This window comes from Mchenga conophoros, linkage group LG3, assembly GCF_057382185.1.
Source record: "Mchenga conophoros isolate Kocher_MC1m ecotype Shallow Benthic linkage group LG3, M_conophoros_male_GT1.1, whole genome shotgun sequence".
NCBI classification, from domain to species: Eukaryota; Metazoa; Chordata; class Actinopteri; order Cichliformes; family Cichlidae; genus Mchenga; species Mchenga conophoros.
In genome coordinates, this window is record NC_140528.1 from 47,109,629 (window position 1) to 47,130,739 (window position 21,111).

Consider the following 21,111-nt stretch of genomic DNA (forward strand, 5'->3'; position numbering starts at 1 on the left):
AAAATACAAGAATGGCTAAATCTGAAACTAATAAATATATGTACAATATATAATAGTGTATGCATTTCTGGATGTGTATACTAAATATTTTCCTACGTGTGTGTGTGTGTGTGTGTGTGTGTGTGTGTGTACACATATTTTACTAATTAAATAGAGTAAACAATAATAATATATAAAAATATACAGAGTTGAGACATGTGCAAAACAGTGGCATTACTGTATAGTGTGTAGTGCATAATGTTGAAGTTCCAGTAGTGAAGCTGAGGTGTCTATGACGTGTTCAACAGTCTGATGGCCTGGTGGAAGAAGCTGTCTCTAAGTCTGCTGGTACGGGACCGGATGCTGCAGAACCTCCTTCCTGATGGAAGTAGTCTGAACAGTTTATGGCTGGGGTGACTGGAGTCCTTGATGATCCTCTCCGCTTTCCTCAGGCACCGCTTCCTGTAGATGTCTTGGAGGGAGGGAAGCTCACCTCCAATTATCCGTTCAGAGCACCGCACTACTCGCTGGAGAGCTTTGCAGTTGTAGGCGGTGCTGTTGCCGTACCAGGTGGTGATGCATCCAGTGAGGATGCTCTCAATGGCACAGTGATAGAAGGTCCTGAGGATGCGGGGGCTCATGCCGAATCTTTTCAGTCTCCTGAGAAAGAAGAGGCGCTGCTGCGCCTTCTTCACTGTTTTGTTTGTGTGTACTGACCACGTAAGATCCTCAGCCAGATGTACACCAAGGAACCGGAAGCTGCTCACTCTCTCCACAGCAGCGCCGTTGATGGTGATGGGGGTGTGTACTTCTCTGCACCTCCGGAAGTCCACTATCAACTCCTTTGTCTTTGCGACGTTGAGGGTGAGATGATTGTCTTGACACCAGTGGGTCAGGGCGCTGACCTCCTCCCTGTAAGCCGTCTCATCACCATTGGTGATAAGACCCACCACTGTAGTGTCGTCCGCAAACTTCACAATGATGTTGGAGTTGTTAGTGGCTGTGCAGTCGTAGGTGTAGAGTGAGTATAGGAGAGGGCTCAGTACACACCCCTGTGGAGCACCAGTGTTCAGTGTGATGGGGGATAAGGTGATGCTGCCCAGTCTGACCACTTGGCGTCTGTCAGACAGGAAGCTAAGGATCCAGCTGCAGAGGGAGCTGCTCAGTCCTAGATCCTGCAGTTTCCTGTCCAGCTTCGAGGGAACGATGGTATTGAATGCTGAGCTGTAATCTACAAACAGCATTCTCACATACGTGTCTCTCTTCTCCAGGTGTGACAGGGCAGTATGTAGTGTCAGGGCTATGGCATCATCAGTGGACCTGTTGTGGCGGTATGCAAACTGTAGAGGGTCCAGTGAGTCGGGTAGTGCAGAGCAGATGAAGTCCCTGACCAGCTTCTCGAAGCATTTGCTCACGATGGGGGTCAGGGCTACAGGTCGCCAGTCGTTCAATGAGGAGACGGTGGAGGATTTGGGTACAGGGACGATGGTGGCCATTTTGAAGCAGGCTGGGACTACAGACAGAGAGAGGGAAAGGTTGAAGATGTGTGTGAACACTCCAGCCAGCTGAGCCGCGCATGACCTGAGGACGCGGCTGGGAATCCCGTCCGGACCAGTAGCTTTGCGTGCGTTCACCTTCCTGAAGCACTTCCGCACATCCTCCTCAGACACTGTGCTTAAGTTATGAATTGTAGAATAAATTATGCATTTGTCAATACTTTTTGCTAACATGTTGTCATATCTATGTCGGGCAGAGTGTAAATCCCGAGGCTGAACGGCCTTTGTACAAGCACACACGCTTCTTAGCAGGGCAAAGCTATGAGCTGATTTTGTCTCTGTCATTCTGCAATTCATTTCATGTAAACAATAACATGGCGCACAGATAGAGACAAAATCAGCTCATAGCTTTGCCCTGCCTGTGAAAAAAGGCACATACCTTTGACGTTGCGTGACGAACTCTGTATTCCTCGTCCACACATATTCTTAAAAAAACCTGAGTTTTCGGTGGTTCGGCGCGACGTTTACGTGTGGACGAAAGGCCCAAACGCATAGAAACAGCTGCGTTTTCAAAAATACACTTATAGGTGTGGACGTAGCGTAAAAGAGTTAGTAGTTTATTTTATTACTACCTTTAATTTATTGCAGATTACTTGTATTTGCTTAATTGCTAAATGTTTGAGGTGTGAAATAAACCACAATGTGGCTGGAGGATATGTTTGTGCGCACAGGGGGCCTAGCAAAAAACGTTTGGGAACCACTGATCTAATTGAACATACGCAAGACAACAATTTATAGACATGCACACTATACGTATCTAAAGTAACCTGTGTTACTTTTTCACTCATGAAAACACGTGAGTGTGCTGTTTAACGCTCCTCCTTCATCAACTCTTTCTCTCTGCACCCTGCAAAGCACACAGGAAGCACAGAACAAATATAGATACAAGACCTTATGATTAAATCAAAACTGAACTTGAAATTGAACTTTTCCACATTTTGTCACATCACAGCCACAAACATGAATCAATTTTATTGGAATTCCACGTGAAAGACCGACACAAAGTGGTGTACACGAGAGAAGTGGAACGAAAATCATACATGATTCCAAACATTTTTTACAAATAGATAACTGCAAGCCATTGTGTGTGTAGTGAGACCTCTTATGTCATTTGATACGGCCAAATGGATTTGGACTCACTAAAAAAGTGAAATGAGTAATGGGTCCAGAGGTGGACCCATTTTACAAAAACTCTTTAAATGCTTGTAACTTCATTGCCATTTGAGCCAGACAGAAAATACAAATGTTTCCTGAAAGACCAGAGTTGTTTTAGTTATTATTTCACAAAATATAAAATAAATACATTAGGCCTTGCATAACCTTAGTCCATGTAGGGTTAGGCCACTTTACAGGGCATCTACAATATAACACAGACATCATAACAATCAGATGATCAGGATAATGGCTTATCACCACTCTAAGATGATCAGTAGTGAAACAGGCTGGCCTTCTCTGAACTGCTGCCTATTTGCTTCTGGTCCTTCTGATGAGCAGCAGGATCATGGGTGGTGGACTGGATTTGCAGCAGTTTCTCAGTTTTTCCTGTTCCAGGCAATTTCTTTTTGCAAAGTACAATCTTACTGGTGTATCCATAACCATGGCCTACTGCACACAAAGAGATGGAATTAGTTACAACATATACGCAGTTGTGGTGCTTCAGCATCTAACCAGCCCTACAGAAGAGGAACTAGCATCTTTAAGTTGCAGGCAATTTCAAATGCAGCGTTTCTATCAGCCCAGCAAACACACAAACTGTTTTTGTTTTTGTGTTTTTTTTTTTTTTTCAAATGTCCTAATGAGGAGCTACTTTTTACTTTATTATTTTTAATACATTCCCAAGCCTGTACTTTCAGTAAAATAACTTCAGTAAAATAAGTTGCCAACATTAAAAGTACTTTTTGAAAAGTAATAATGTATTGAAATCTGTATTAACTGTCCACTCTTTAGTATCCATCACATATTATCTGCAATATAACACCACTGCCTCAGTCTTACCTCTTGTAATACAGAATAAAAAGCGTCATCTGGCACAAGTTGATAGACATGTGACGAAGTTCTTCTTGCAGTGGACTTTTCTGGTTCTGTTTTGACAACAGAATTAAATCAGTCGATAGCAACAATTTCTACTCAATAAAAAACTTATATTTCCGTACATTATTATAAGTTAATTGATAATGTATTTAATAGTGGTTGATCTGAATACAAATGGCTTTTAACAAGTCATAACAAGTCTCACCTTCATTTACTTCAGCGTACTCCTGTTCTACGAGGTAGTAACAGGGTCCAGAAGAAAATCCATCTTCATCTAAAGGAGACACAGAGTGAGAGTAAAGAGAGGATATCAATATGTTGAAAACAATGAAGTCGAATTTGACATTTTCGAAATGCCTAATATACATATAAGGCAATACCTGCAGTTTTATACATTTTTATGCTACATGCATTGTTTTTGTCATTTCCAAATGAGTAAGATGATTGAATATTGATTATATCATGTTCCTATTCTTGTTTTGTTTAATTTATAGTTTATTATATAAACTTAATACAAAATTTCAATACAAAACTTTTAGTTTTGAGCTGTACAAAGCAAATTCACACCTCTCACTCTAGATGGGCGTCTAAAATACATGCCTGAACTGTATTAGCACTGTGGTTTTTATTTGAAGCACAAGTTCAGGAAACTCATGTTCTCACCACCGCCTACACATTTAGCAATAACAGATACACATCACAAGAAAGAGTAAGGCAATACCAGACAAACAAGTCTTGTTTGACTTCATAAATCAAATTTGCGACAAACGTTATATCAACTTAAATTCTGTTAGTGTAAACTTAATAAGTTATTTTTTAACAGGAGATAACTATAATTTACATGACATTACCTGTTTTTTTCCTGTTTTTATTTACAGTAGCGTATGTTGCTCTGCTTGCATTAGGTGCACTGGCCTCTGTGATTAAAAAAAACAACAACATAAAACATCACAACAGTAGTCTTGAGACAAAATAGTCTAAATAGAGTTTTTTTTTTATGTCAGGACATTTAGCTTCTGTTTTTCACAATTAAAAATCTTATAATGTATATTACTTTAACCAAGTATTTATTTCATGTTGGTCAAAAGGACACAAGTTTTTATTTATTATTACAATAACAAATAAGAGCATATCCTAATAAATAGTTCTTGTCTTTTTCTGTGTGGTGCCTGTTAATGTTTGGTTTAAAGGACTTTATAGGTTCCAAAAGAGAGTAAGTTAAACTAGAAAGTGCATTTTCTGAAGAAACTGCAGTGTGAATGCTTGAATCTGAATGTATGCACTGAAATGAATTAATTGCTGAATTTTGAGTTAAAAATATTGAATGAGATAAAAAAAAAACAAAAAAAAAACGAATTTAACCTGAAAACAAAGGTGCTGAACTGCTAAAAGCTGAAGGTTACACAGAAGAAGGAGTTGGAAAAAAACTGAAAATGTTTTAAATGTAAATTAGAAAACCCTAAGAAATGAGAAAAGAACATTTAGAGTCAGAAAACATCTGAATGAATATTAAAAGGTCATATTCTTTGAATCACTGAATGACTCAAATGTGATCCCTCCACTTTGATCCACACAGTTTAAAAAGTTTAAATGCCTGAGCTTTGAAAGATACGGTGTTGGAAAGAGAACAATAATGGCGACAATTTGAGGGTAAAATGATGGCTGTAACACTGTGGACACAGCAGCAGTTGAAAGAGAAGTGTTTAAGATTAATCTTGGTACAGTGGCAGGCAGAGCTCGTTAAGCAGGCAGGTGTGAGCCTGGTTGCTATAGTGACCGCACCCAATGGCTCCATACACACGTACACAGACATGCGCCTCACTTTTGCTGCTTAAAATGAACAGAAAAGTCAGGCCGAAACAAATCGTTCCCAAATGAAAAGTAAAAGTCGTATTGACAAAATTCTTTCACCGTGAGTGACAGCAATGTCTAGTCTACTGAATTCTCAGTTTTCATGTCTGTGGAGTTTATTATATGGACGTGGTGACAGTGGAAAGACACCATGCTCTTCTGATTTTCAAACGAACCTTCTGAGCCATTTTAACATTAGAGTCTATGGAACAGTTGGAGGGAGGAGGCTGTGCATTGGTGACATTTATGAAAGAACCATAACACCTAGGACAATAGTAAACACATTGGATGAAAGAGGACAGCCATGGCTACGTTTTGAGGGTAAAATCATACCCGTAGAGCAAATGCTGCGGACACAGCAGCAGTTTTAAAAAAGATTTTAAGATTAATTTTTTTGCTCCTCTCACTCTAGCAGTTGAGCTGCCTCACTCTAGCCCCAACATTCCGTCCCATACACACCCATTATAAACTCTGAAACGGGTGAAAAAACATCATGAAACTTAAACTGGAACTGAAGAAAAAGTATAATAGATATTGAAAAGATAAATACAAGTTGAATAGTTGAATGTCTTGTCTTCGTTTTAAAGTTTGAATGGTGGCTCTATGTCAATGTATGTGGAAGTAGATACAGTTTAAAGAGGAGGAAGTTGAATGAGAATTTGAAGGGTCTCCCCATTGAAATACATGGGAAATTTTTGTTGAAAAAAGTTGAATAAAATTAAAAATATAAATGTTAAAAATGAGAAAAATAGAAGCAGTCATGTCCAAAAGAATAGGAATCTAATGGTGTTTGAATGGTTTTTCTAAGTTGAACGGTTTTGAAGGAGATAGATTACAAAAAACGTACGGAATCCATAATAATAAAATATAATAAAATAGAATAAAGATTAGAAGAACAATACTGTGAATGCTTTTCAAGCATTCACACTAATTATTTTTGCATAGTTAAGTCTTTTGCAGGATGCCATACACATGGGTAATTAAACAGTGTTTGTGTTCTGACCTGTTTGACGCTCTGTTGAATCTGAAGTACGCACCTTAGTTGACAGATAGAGCAGTGCTATAGCACAAGGAAGAAAAACAACGTCACCAGTGAACAACATGGAAAAAATAAAGGTATTTTTTAAAACTTTAGACAACAACAGTGCTATGAAAAAGTTATGAGCCACTGCTATTTCTTTGTATTTTGCTAAAAGAATTTGGAAACAGTTGAGGCAATTTACTTAAATGTGTAAAAAGATACATGGAAATGTTGCGTAAAAGACAAAAAAAGAGTGTGTTTAAAAGTCGACATTTAGTATAAGCACCTTTATTCTTGAACACAGTCTAAAGTTTCTTAGGAAAGCTTCTTTGTAATTTATTTAAGTAGTCTTCAGAAATAGTTCTGAAGACTAACTGAAGAGACAGATTAATCGTTCAGGTCTTTGTTGGATCTGATCATGATTCTTCAGGACATGACTTTCAAGTACTTTCCATTTGCCATTGATCTGGACTTTTCCAAAGTACTGTATGCCTTTTGAGAATTTGAAAACAGCAAAACAATGAGCACAAAATTCTACATGAAATGTAATGTTTGTTATTTTCTTTACCTCTGTCCCAGTAATCTTTCCCAAAGCGACGCAGTGCCCCCACCACCAACACAACACTCAATAAAACAGTGACAATAATCCAAGGTGTGGCAGGATGGCTTTCATTTTCGGAACTATCTGTAAATATATTTAAATATATTTGTAAATATGAATAAAGTTGTTTAATTGATCTTTTGAAAAAATTGAAAAAAAAGCAAAAAAAAAAAGGTCAAACAGGAAGATAAAAATCAGTCAGAGGGTATGTGAAAGTTTAGTACACCTGTTCCATTTCCATAAAGTGTACCTTTAATACTGCACACTGGAAATTCCACAGTATTTCAAAAAGCTACAGATTTGAATGACAGCAATCAAATGTATCTATGGGATTTATTTTAAAACTTTGTTGTTTCTCACCTGTGTTCTGACCTGTGACATTCAGCCAGCTCACTGGTGACTCTCCAGCTCCTGAAATGCTGCATTTGTAACGTCCTTCATGAGAATATAAAACTCTGCCGATGGTCATGTATCCTGTGGAGCTCTTCCTGATGAGGATTCCATCTTTGTAGAAATCAGCTGTGAAGTTGGAGGAAGTTGTCTTGTTTCTGCAGCTCAGAGTCACAGCTTCTCCCTCCATCACAGGAACAGCAGGACTCTCCAGGATCACAGGACCAGCTGAAAACCAACATGTATAAATCTATTCAATGATGTCTTTGATTATGACAACGTAATGCTTACTAAATGGAAACTTACCAGTAACAGTGATGTTGATAATGTTGCTTTTCTCCCCTCCTCCAGTCTCACATATGAACTCTCCACCTTCTTCTGTATAAACATTTTTTATAGAGCAGGACAATCCTGTTGCTGTTTTCTCATTAGTGTAGCTGCATGATTTCATATTCCCTCTCAATTTATGTACACCATTATAATGAGAGACGCCCTCACAGTAAAAAGTTACTGACTCATATTCAAAGAACTGTGATCTGTTTGGAACAACACGAAGAAAAACTGCACCTGAGATAAGGAAAAGGAGAAATTCAGTTCAGTTTTATTGTTTAATAAAAATGTTGTCAAACTATACAGAACAAAATAACAACAGATAAAAATTACGGCAAATATGTATCAAATATACATGAGGGATGAACACATGTCCTACATCTAATTTCTAAATGATCTACTTCTCCATCAAACAATTGCAACAAAAAAAAAACTGATATCAGTGAGCAGGTAGCTGGGACTCACCAACGCTGTCATCATGTGCACACAGCAGGATCTTGACAGTTATCACTGAAGAGAATTAAAGAACTATCTATTAAAATAAATACTTTATTATGATCTTAATAATTACTGACATTTTAACAGCATCAGTACCTTTAACCTTTATATTGCTTAGTTCTATTGTGGATGTAAGACCGTACTCACACAGCTTGATGCAGGCAGCTCTGAACACCATGATGTCGTGCTGCAGACTGAATACTAAAGTGTGAAAACTGAGAGCAGGGGCGTCTTCCTGTTAGTCTTCCTGTTCCTAAAGCAGTTTTACTACCACTACCACTACTACTTTCTACTATTTCTTTTACAACTCAATGCTAATTAATGTAATCATTTAACTTTACTAAAGTCGTTTCCACAGTAACCAAGTTGATCTCGTGTCAGTTTATTTATTTATTTATTTTTTTTTAATTTTTTTCTCTTCTGCCTGTCCCATTTGGTTCTTTAGCCATCAGAATTGTTGTCTGAAGACCAACAAGGATACCCAATGGATTTACTTTGCCAAATGGATCATCGTGGCATTGCCGTATTGGTCCATTTGATCTCGTGTCAGTTTAAGCTTCAGTGTTTCAGTTTCCTATCTGTGGGTGGAGCATTTTTCAGTCTCTGAAAAATGTTAGCCGTTCAACAAATGTGTAAAAGCACTTCAGAGAAATAGGAGAGTTAACACTGCTGAAGATAAAGTGATATTCATGTACAGAATTCAGACTGGTGGTTAGACACAGCATAATGGATTCCTATCGGTGATAGGGATTAGGCAAGAAACCCCTGGTGGTTGTGGTGGTGGTGGAGCCCGAGTGACATAGGAGGGGTGGTGATGGGGAGGAGGTGGGTTACACAAAGGTGTCTGCAAGAGAAAGTCTTAGGTGTAAAGGAGTAAAAAAAGTGCCAAGTAAAGACCGATTGGCCAGCTAGATGATTTGAACCAGACCAGTGATGTTACAGTCGGCCTGACAGTGTTGTAAAGCTTAGATATAGACACACATTCCACTTTAGATATACTTTATAGTCTTTAGTGATACAGTACAGTAGTGATACAATCAGGAGTCCTATTTTAAAATGTCTTTTTCAAAAATTAACCAAGCAGTTTCAAAACACATGAACCAAAGCAAGGCAAGGCATTTAGGCACTGTTTTCAGTGCCTAAATATGATCGATATATTATTGAAGAGGAAATAATACTCCGAAAACAACCACACAACCAGGTAAAAAGCAGAAAGACAAAATTAGGGAAGCACATCAGAGAAAAGTTACCACAACACAGCTACAGAGATGTTTCTGCAAAAATAAAGGGGAAGACTGGGCTATGTACACTGAGGAACTGAATGGAGGTGTAAGTAATCTCCAAACACAGAGACAAGACGGATAAAACTCATGCTAAACACGACAAATATGATACAGACTACACAAAAATACTCAGTCTGAGGCAGGATCAAAACTCCATATTGCTAGACCTGAAAACCAGTAAATCAGCCTTTGTGTCACAAAGTGTAGTGTAGTGTGAAAGGTGGACCCAAATGCAGATGAAACAAAACTTGACTTGAATAACCAAAAATGAGTCATTTATTGAGGCTGGAAAAATAACTGCAAACAAAAGGCAAAAGGCAAGACTAACAATAAACTAAACCGGGTGAGTTAAATTAAATAAAAACCTAAAACAGGAACATGGACCTGACATGAGAAAATGTGACATGAACCCTTGGCCTGGAAACACAGGACTTAAACACACAGAAGGTGATTAGGGGGAATGGGAACACATGGGGTAACAGCTGACTGACATGAGTCTAATGACAGGGAAGTGAAACTAAATACAGTGAACAAAGAACACACAACTCCTTAGAAATCCATCCATCCATCCATCCATCTTCATCCGCTTTATCCGGGGCCGGGTCGCGGGGGCAGCAGCCTAAGCAAAGAGGCCCAGACCTCCCTCTCCCCAGCCACCTCCTCCAGCTTATCCGGGGGAATACCAAGGCGTTCCCAGGCCAGCCGAGAGATATAATCTCTCCAGCGTGTCCTGGGTCTGCCCCGGGGCCTTAGAAATAAAACAGGAAACACTGAAACTAGACATGAAAACAGATCTTAACAGACCTAACACGTGATGAACAATACAAGAACCCAAACACAGAAACCAAGGACACAATAAATAATGACTGCCTTTAACCTCAACTAAAAGCTAAATAGGAATGACGCATGAACTAATCACAATTGAGACAAATACCAAATGTACTCAGAGCACTAGGTCAGAGACCCAACCTGTGATACTTTGCAGTAACATCGGTTAACAACTGTAAAACTCTGATCCCTGCGATTCATTATCCAGCAGTCATTTCATTCAGTTTTTTTCTTATCACAAATAAAGTTTTTCTTTATTATTTCAAATATATTTATTTCAACTACATAAAACGCAAAGAGACCTTAAACCCAACACGTGATAGGAGAAATACACATTTCAATAAAGAGAAAATAACCACATAATCTATGAATGTAGAAATAACAATGCTGTGGTTGGGTTGCACATCTCATACATGCACACGTTTGAGATCAGCAAGTTAGAGGTGAGGCGTGAGATTGGACTGACACATGGTTTTAAGTTGGGAGAAAATAAGGTCAGGTTGAGAGATGAGGTCAGGCAGGAGTTTCGGTAGATTATGACTTTCACAAACCACAGTGTGATCGGCAGTAAGAGTAGAGCTGATGTTTATCACGTATGTTCAAAGTGACAAAAAGGAGTTTAAAAAGGTATTTGTAGAAACAACAGATCAACCAGTTCATTTCTTGAGACAGTCACTATTACCAGCAAAATGAATGAATCAGTAAGTTATTCATTAACTACAAGAAGTATGATGGGATAATTGGTTTTATTGCTCTATTTTTCACAATTGCTTGGACTATTATCCGCTTCATGGCAATTACACTAACACATAGGTGAACACGAGTTAGTTGGTCTAGCTTTGACTATCTATCAGTGAAGAACAGCAGCAGAACCACAATCACAACTATGAAAAGAGTCTGTAAGATGAGGTGACAGCTGTGCTCTGAGGCATGATCTCACTCAATGTGTCTGCAGAGATTATTTATCATGTATAAAGGACACGGGCAGATTTAAATGTGTTTTTCTGATCAAAATATATTAAACATATTGTTTTTAAATTATGTAATAATATTGGATGTGTTAAGTCTGCCCCCTGCAGTATATCAACCAGCATTACAACACTGGCAGTTTGACTTTGAGTTGATTTCAATATTTCTTCAATGGAGGTTTTACTTAGTACAGTGTTAACAGCTCTTAATGGCAGAGAAAGCTGAGTCTTTAACTCATCTGATTCAGGTACAGCCTCAGGCTGGCATTGAGGGCTTCACCATATAGAGTATCGTAACTTGTAGCATACTGGAACATACATGGTGGAATTAGAAGGGATGTTTTTTGTAACATGAACAACCACTGGCGTGCACAGATAGAGACGAGGTGGTGCTGAAGCACTTGCCCTTTTGCCCTCAGTCCAAAAAAGTGCCCTTTTGAAAGACGTGATTTTTATTTTATTTTTTTAAAGCTGCGCGATTTAAAAAGGTGTGAAAATAATGGCTTGATTTGTGCCCCTTCTTCAAAGACACCCGAACCCTGTCGCTTTTTCACTGTCACCGTGTCGCGTGAACACGCTTGCAGTTCATTTGTTGTGAGGCGTGTAGCAGCGGCATGACATAGGACTACTTGGAGTAGGCATAGTAGGCTAACTATAGCGACTGGGGGCCACGGCGGACAACACGGCAGCTCTTTCCCTTCCCAACCAGTCAGGTAACCCATGAATCGAGTGAAATTATTCTGTTTGCCCTCTAAGACCAACCTGCAATTGTTTTGTTGTGAAGTAGCCTGTCAGAAACTGCACATGACAAACTTTGCCAGCTTACCCCTCCATCCATCCATATGGATAAACAAAAAAACGACACATTTAAAATGTAACCTAAACCATTTAGGCAACCACTCTCCATCAATTCCGACCTTTTTGCATACACTATTGAAAATATCACGTTATGCTATAGGCTACATGCCGTTAGGCAGAGGGCTCTTTTGAGCCCATTTTTCGTTACAAATTTTAGGATGATCTCACGGAAATCTGTGAATAAATACAAAGTTTTCAAACTGAAGTCAGTGACGGGAAGACATCACACTTTTTAGAGATGGAACTGCAGAAAAACCTAAAACCTTGACATGATTATGAATAATAGAATTATGGACGTTTCTCCATTTTTGTGGATTAGCCTTTCCATAACTAACGTCAACTACTGTCCTACTTTGGTAAGATTGAAATTAATGTCTTTGACTGTCTTTAGTAGGTGTCTCCTGTGAGAAAGTTAGAACACCGTCCAACTGTCTAAAGATGCAGTCTTTAGCCTAACTGGTTGTTACTGACTCAGCGATGCTCGCAGACATTTACGCACTGTGTTGTGACCTGATTGTGACAGAACAGTGACGTTGTTATTGGTAGTTTGAAGGGTACGGTGTTGGGGGTGGTGCATGTTAAAAGTTTTGAGAAGCACTGGTTAGACATGTTAATTTTTTTTGGTGTAACATATTGGCAACATTAACACATTAATTTGCTAAAGGAAAAATAGGCAGTTCCCAATTGCCTGTGAAAACGACCATTCTGCCCTGTTCTTGTAATGACCACAGTCAGTCTTATTCGTTCTCATACATTTTGGTCTATTTATTTACTAATTTCAGCAAGCATAATGCCTAGGAAAGAGAGGCTGAGAAAGGAGAAAGAAAGGGATCTACAACAGGCAGCCCAGGGAAGCAGTTCTCTGCTCTCCTGGATGAAAGCAAAGGAAAATGAAGATGAAAGGTCAGAGTCAAGGGCAGAGTCAGGTTCTATTTTAATGTTTTAATGTAACCTGCTCCTTGCAGTTAATTCTATTGGAAAATCTTAAAAGCTGTTCACACTTAGTTTTTAATGAACTTAATCAGCAGGCATTGAGCTAACTATTATTTTGTACCTACGAAAGTTATTTCTATGTTACAAGACTTGCAGTATGGGTTATTATTAAAACTATCTGTTTAAGCTTATTATTATGATAAATAATAATACTATTATTATTATTATTGTTCCATTGTAGTCAGTCACAGCAGGGAAGCAGCTCTATGCCATCTACCAGCATAGCAGAAGAGGGAGATATAGAAACAGATGAAGCCGCGACCAATGCAGCAACAGGTTCAGTTAGGCCTACAGACACTGATGTAGTGCTCTCTGAAGACCACAATGAGGAAGAACAGATCGATCACATAATGTCAAAGTTAGCAGCTTTACAATACCCAACAGATCCAACACACATCCATACATTTAAAATAAAGCGCAATGACAGATACGTTTCAATGTGCTGCAATGTGGGCCCATGTCAGCCTGATATACCTTACCCAAAAACTGAGGGGAGATCATTCCAGAAACAGTGGTTTTCTGCTAATGTGTGGCTGGAATACTCACCCACTGCTAATTCAATGCATTGTTTTAGTTGTCGGCTTTTCCTCTTGGATGAAAAATATAAAAGCAGAACAGCCTGGACAACTGATGGCATCAGAAAGTGGAGTACTGCTCTTGAAAAAATCAAACAACACTCCAGCGCAGAGATGCACATGACAAGCATGGTTAGATGGATCAATTTCCAGAAAAAGGCCCTTCAGTCTGCATTTGATGTTTCAGACGTAAAAGGGGTGGAAGTTAGAGAGCGAGAGAGGCAGACAAACAAAGAAATCCTGACAAGATTAATTGACCTAACAGTGTATCTTGCACGTCAGGGACAAGCATTCCGAGGTCATGATGAGAGTGAGTCCAGTGATAACCGTGGCAATTTTCGTGAATTAGTCAATGTATTTTCCCGCTACGATAGTGTGCTGAAAATGCATTTGGAAAAAATTGCCACAGTTAAAGCCACCAAGACAAGGCCCCAGGTGTCACTGCTTTCCAACAGAAGTCAAAATGACATCATTGCAGCACTAGGAACTTACATCAGGAAGGAGATACAACGTGAAATAAAAGAGGCTGAAATGTATTCCATTCTACTTGATGAAACCTCTGATGTTTCACACAAAGAGCAAGTGTCATTTGTTGTGCGATATTTTCATCATATGCAAATAAAGGAGAGATTCATCGAAGTGTGCAATGTTGATACAACTACAGGCCAGGAGCTGGAGAATACAGTGTTCTTGCTTCTGCAAAAGAATGGCCTAGAGATGAAGAACATGTATGGTCAAGGCTATGATGGAGCAGCCAACATGAGTGGCATGTATAAAGGTCTCCAAGCTAGAATCCGTGCACACAATGAGAAGGCCCTCTATGTGCACTGCAAAGCCCATTGCCTCAATTTGGTACTAGTGGAGGCATCAAAGTCCAGCAAGCATTTTGTGACATTTTTCAACTTGGTGGAGAAATTGTATGCCTTTTGCTCAGGCTCCCCAAAGCGTCATGCTGCCTTGGTCAAATTTCAGGAGTCTCTCTTTCCTGGACAACGTGTTATGGAGCTCCAGCAGCTGTCAGATACTCGATGGGCTTGCAGGGAAAAAGCACTGAAGGCACTTCAGAGAAATTTGAAAGCCATTTTGATGCTCCTTGATGACATCAGTGACAGTGACCCACCTAACCTGGCCCAAGGTGATGCTCAGATGTACAGAAATGCCATTAATTTTATGTTCATTCTCTGCATGGAAATCACCACACCAGTATTCGAAGTCACTGCTTTGGCATCAGATTCTCTGCAGGAAGAAGGGTTGGACCATTCCACTGCCTACAAGGTAATTGATGGTGTGCTTCACACATTGCAAACCATGAGGTCTGAGGAGAAATTTGGAGAGATATTTAGATGTGCATCAGAGAAGGCAGAGAGTTTCAACATTCCAGTACCTACCGTGGTGCCTGGTCAGGAGAGAAAGCGGAAAGTTCCAGTGCGTTTCCAACACAGCACCACAGTGTCTCAAGTAGGTGCTCAGTTTGAGTCAGTGGAGGCATATTTCAGGAGTGGTGTATATTTCACCTTTCTGGACATCATGACTGGGGAACTGAACAGGAGGTTCAAAGGGGACAATACTGGAAGCCCAACGGCCAGAATCATTCAGTCCTTCCAGCCCTTAACTGTGCATGCTAACTGGGTAGGCCCACCAAACCCAGAAGCCATTGAAGCTGTCCACATCCTCTGTGAATTCTATGGAGAAGATGAGGACCAGCTCAAAACAGAATTAAAGGTCTTCCACTCCAGCTTTAGTTCAAAAGACCTCAGAGAAATATTTCTGATACTGAGGGAAAACAATGGCCAGCTGATCTTTCCTGCCTTTGTCAAAATGATTCAGATCTACGCAACACTACCAGTGACAACTGCGACAGTTGAAAGATCCTTTTCAAAGCTAAAAATAATCAAAAATAAACTAAGAAGTTTGTGTGGAGAAGAAAGGTTGTCTGATCTCCTCTTGTTGGCCATTGAGAAAGATGTGGAGATCAATTACAATGAGGTCATCAACATCTACAAAGACATGGCACCAAGAAGGATGCTTCTTTAGAGCAGTACACTCCATTTAATGGACACTTGAGAATATGTATGTATATAGTTTAGAGTTGGATACAGATTTTATCTTTTTGTGGTGTGATTTTTGATTTTTAGAGAATGTTTTGAAATAAAAGTCAAATTGCATTTAACCTGTGCGATTTTTTTATTATAAAAAGAAAAGGTTTTCCACATATGCAAAAAGTGCCCTTTTTTCCCCCTCGAGCATTTGCCCCCCAAAATGTCTGTGCACGCCACTGTGAACAACACACATTTCTGTAATGTCTAAATTCCAAGAGATACTTGATTTAAAAAAGTAATGGTAATACTTTGCATACTGATATGACTTAAATATTTTAAATATGCTTGATAAATTATCCATATTGCAGTTCACCATGAAACATGATGAAGCTTTGTATCTTTTAAGAAGACTTATAAAGTCACAAGACTCTATTTACTTCCCTGCTTTGTGGATGTTTTTTTAAAGAAGACAGAAAGATTAAATAAAGGCTAATTTTTATCCTTCTTAGTAGTAGTAGCTCAGAAAGTGACCTTTTGAGGCCCATCATATATACTACAAACAATTAAGGTCAAGCAGAAACAAGCTGAGCTCCACCTCAGCATCACATCCTCTTCTCACTTCTGCTTTTACAAAGTCTGACAAATAAAACAAACAAAAAACAACCCAGCTTATTTTCTTTACTTTACTGAACAGCTGCTGCTACAACATGAAATAAGCCACCAGATATTTAGTCTGTGCACTAGACCACAATTCACATAGAGACATGCCCAGTAAACGTTGCAGGTGTATTTCACTGCTTACCACAAATTTGGTTCATCTGTTTTGGAAAACAAAGCAATGCAATACATTTACATTAGCGGTTACCACGGTGACAACCTGCTGTCTAGAAGAAATGAGCTGCAGTTGCTCTTTTCTTTTAAACAACATTCACACACAAGCAAAAAGAGCACAATAAACAAGTGGTTTAATTTTAACTTCTACATAAGAGCCAGATACATTTGTTACTATGTGAACATTATCTGTTCTTATAACCATGTGAGTCTGACAGCTGTTTCTAGCTGAAGACACACATAACAGTTTGTTGACTTTCACACCAAACGCATCAGATGATGTACAGCTTGTTCAATTGCACTATTAATAATACGTGATAAATGTCTTCACTTTCACTCAGATGTTATTTTGTCTTCATTCCGCTCTTTTTTTGAGACCTGTCAAGAAGTACAGAACAAAAAAAATATTTATGTATCTATTTTCTTTAAAGGACAGAAAAAAAATGCTGTTGTTAGTATTAACTTCACACCAATATTAACTTCACAGGGCAGCTACTAAACAAGCATTAACATTTTGTCATGGACTATTAGTGTTCTTAGCATTGCTAGAATTTGGGCGACCGTGGCTCAGGGGATTGGGAAGCTCATCTGTAACCGGACGGTTGCCGGTTTGATCCCCCTGCTCTGTCTGTCCTGGTCGTTGTGTCCTTGGGCAAGACACTTTACCCTATCGCCTACTGGTGTTGGCCAGAGGGGCCGATGGCGCGATATGGCAGCCTCGCTTCTGTCAGTCTGCCCCAGGGCAGCTGTGGCTACAACTGTAGCTGCCTCCACCAGTGTATGAATGTGAGGGTGAATGAATAGTGGAATTGTAAAGCGCGTTGGGTGCCTAGAAAAGCGCTATTTAATTTAATATTTACCACACATCACATATTACATGTTATCTGAATGCAACACATAAGGAATGATTAATAACGGTTAATCTTACCTTTGAGTTCAGTCTCACCCGGGTGTAAGGTGTAATAAATGGTTCTAGAATATAACGTGTCATCATCTAATGGAGGGATGCAGCCAGAGTGAGAGGACAGACAACCACAGTAACATCAGTGATAACACTATTTTCTATTCACTTAATTCATTTGAAATCTTAGGAAAATCTGGTAATGATAAGAAAATAATATCACCTTTTTTTCAGATACTAATAAGGCACCACTAAAACGACAATGCACTATAATCTTTAACCAAGTATGGGGCTTCATCTTGATACAAACAGTATCATCTGCTTTGAACAATTTCTTAAATATCTGCACTACATTTCATTAATCTAACTACTGAAGCTTTAATGTTGCTTTGCTAGCATCACAGAGTTAATTACAACACGCAAAAGCGGATTTGTGTGTGTGTGTGTGTGTGTTTTTTTTACTGTTTTAAAATGCATTAGAAAAATGTATTCCTTTCCTGCAAAAATAAAATTAATTAAATAAGAGAAATAATAGCATACAAAAAAGAGAAGTCACTGAGTAGCCATAGTTTATTTCTTGATTTAAGTTATTTAGCTCAGCAGTTCCAGACCTTTTTTTCCCCACGGACCGGTTTAATGTCAGACAGTATTTTCACAGACCAGCCTTTGCCGATAAATACAACAAAATAAAATGATATGGCCAAGACAAAAACTGTGGAATTTTGTAAATATAATAGTAAACACGAATTCACTGTGTAACTGTGTAACTTTCTTAGCAGCGTCATCCTGAAATGTGCCAACAATATTGAGAGTAACATCCTCCTCTGTGCCCCTTAATGCTCTCTGGTCACTATTGTAACACGTAAATATTTCTTTCAAAGACCCAGTGAAACCTAGTTATCTGATTCTGAATGATAAAAACCCTGAAACCCATACATTTCACACCTGAGCCTCCACTCCCGAGGCCCGGTGCCAAGCGACTCACATGCCAGTACCGATCCGTGGCCTGGGGTTTGGGGACCACTGATTTAGCTTACAGCAATTACCTTTCTTCTTAAACTTTGAAAAAAAAATTACAGCATTGCCAAAATTTCCTTGTGAAATTTGTCTCATAATAGGTAATATTGTGTTTCTATTTCCAAGTTTAATAACAATTAATAGGAAATATTGGCACAACATTCATGTTCTGACTTGTCGACAGACAGAGTAATGCTGCAGCACAGGAGTTCCATTTAAAAATACTTGTGGTGCAATGATTTAATAAAGCATGATGAGAACGCAATGAACACAAAGATGTGCAAAAAATATTACTTTGTACTTTCTTTTACCTCTGTCCCACGAATCGTTGCCAAGGTACACTCCAAATGTCAGCACCACAGCGCTCAAGAAAGCAATGGCAATAAGCCAAGGTGTGTCCTCAGAAGAGAAAAGGTTCGGCTCTTTGAGACAGTCTGGATTAAATGTTGTATCTAAAAAAATTCAAAGGGAAGAGAAAGCTAAAATACATCTTGCACATGCATTAAAAAACTGTCTTTGATATTGTGTAATTGTGATTAACTTATATCAGTCAGTACAACAACAAAAAATTGCATACTACTTAAACCTACTGGACTGTATTTTTTTTTTTTATGAAAGAAACAAAAGACTAAATAAAATAAACAAACAAAACAAAAGAAAAACTGCATCACAACTCCTCTGATCATTAAGAAATGGACAAAGAACCTGTTTCCCACTTTTTTTTTCTTGCATTGTTTGCTCCTCCAAATTGGAAAATTAAGTTCATATACGAATATAGCTGGCACTCACCAACTCTCTGACCTTGAACCCCCAGTAGTAACATAATCGTCATCACTGAAGAGATAAAAAAGCTGCAGATTTATGAAGGGACTTACAGCTAACAGTAACGCATCTCAAAACTGTCAGAAAAAAATCAGAAAAATGCAGTTCTTTCACTTCTCACAAAAAAATGGCACATTTCCTTTTTAACTTTGATTAAAAATTATTATTTATTTTTGTATAATTTTATGTTGTTATTCTTTAAATATGAAAAATACTTACAGAGTTTGGTGCCGAAAGCTTTGACTTCCATTGTTTTGCTGTTGTTTCACTGCTAACTGAAGACTGAAGTGTTACAGCAGTGAGCACAGGTGTCTTACTGCTGCTTAAACAGTTTTAATATCAAATATTTTTAAAACTTCATACAATTAAACAAAGTAGTTTTACAAAATTAGCTTCCACTGAGTCTGATTTGCTTTTGTGACAAGTCAGTCCTCAGTGATTAAGTTCACTATCAGTGGGTGGAACAAGTAACCACTTATGTCTAACGCTGCATTTGACGTAACTAGCAGGCTGGTTCATGTTTTCTGTTGTTAGTTTGAAGTTTATCATGTTAATACAGTACAACTGATGGTAGTGTCATCAAAGAAGTACAAGACACACTTAAATATTTATTTTGTCCATAGTTTACGGTCCATAGACTATACAGAGTGTAAACTATACCGAATTCTTATTTAATGAGATACTTCAATGAGATATATGCCTAAATGTACTTATTTTGTTGTCATGTGACCAGCTTACAAGGTGTTTGCATTGTGGAATTTTTTAAGAGAATATCCACTTTGACCTTTTAAGTCTGATTTGTGTGGAAAGTATTAATATCATTATTATTATTATCATTATTATTGTGACCTTTGACCCATTTAGCATGACCTATTTTTTATTAAAATAGCAATAGATTTAAAAATGTAGTTTAATGTAGGGATGGACCGATCCGATATTACATATCGGTATTGGCACAACACCATTAATGAGCACATGTGAATGAAAGTACAATACTTCAGATTCTTTTGCTGGTTTTTCACACCAAAGACCAAAGAATCAAGTTTTATGAATACTTGTAATGGTGTCTAGGGTAGATTCAAGTCGTTGAGTAAGTGTTATGTGAAAACAGCAAATCATGCATTTCTTAAATTTAAAAAATTGCATAAATATCAGGATTATTATATAGGCCACATATGTAGTTTTATAACTTGTTTTCTTTGAATTTTGTATTTTGCAAGAGTTGCTGTGATATCTGCCCTTTGCAACAGGGGGTGCTGCAGCACCTTTACTTCACTGTGCCTTGCTCTGATGCGTCATCGACATGGTCCTCTACCTCTAAAACATCACACAATTTTGACAATGTAATTTTAACAAACTCTGTAGTTTAGTTCTTTTTTTATATATGGAAATGGAGACAAAGCTCTCAGAGTCTGATGCAGAAAGCTTAACAGTCTCAACAGTCTCTTCCTGTGTAGGTTTATCCTGGCGCTGAAGCAATACTTAATATCCAAAAATAGCTTCAGGGTTCATTTCTCTATCAGAGGGTAAAAAGACACAGATTAATTTTGATGCATTTTAATAAACCAATATTAGTTTATTACCGCTAAGCCCAGAGTAAAGATCTGGATGGTGGGAAAGTCATTATTATTATCAACGTCAGGGCACAACTTCATTACAAGCAACTCTTGAGTTAAAGAGAAATTTAACTTTTGAGTAAGTCCTAACTACTAAAAATTTAAATTCTTGTTAACAAGTAA

The 21,111-nt window shown here is 38.4% G+C and overlaps 2 protein-coding genes across 2 annotated transcripts; one reads left to right on the forward strand and one right to left on the reverse strand.

Annotated features, from left to right (window-relative positions):
* Positions 1-2,507: 2,507 nt before the first annotated feature.
* On the reverse strand, positions 2,508-8,439 carry LOC146579047 (putative high affinity immunoglobulin gamma Fc receptor IB). The gene is made up of 10 exons (XM_085269474.1): positions 8,405-8,439; positions 8,225-8,269; positions 7,736-7,996; positions 7,412-7,657; positions 7,007-7,123; positions 6,421-6,477; positions 4,418-4,483; positions 3,772-3,840; positions 3,531-3,616; positions 2,508-3,137 (listed from the first exon to the last, which is right to left on the reverse strand). Exons 1-10 carry the CDS (start codon positions 8,433-8,435, stop codon positions 3,000-3,002), a joined length of 1,116 nt encoding a protein of 371 aa, XP_085125600.1. The 5' UTR covers positions 8,436-8,439; the 3' UTR covers positions 2,508-2,999.
* A 5,935-nt stretch (positions 8,440-14,374) lies between these two features.
* On the forward strand, positions 14,375-15,796 carry LOC146579048 (zinc finger MYM-type protein 1-like). The gene has a single exon (XM_085267888.1). The coding sequence runs from the start codon at positions 14,375-14,377 to the stop codon at positions 15,794-15,796; it is 1,422 nt and encodes a 473-aa protein (XP_085124014.1).
* The last annotated feature ends 5,315 nt before the right edge of the window (positions 15,797-21,111 follow it).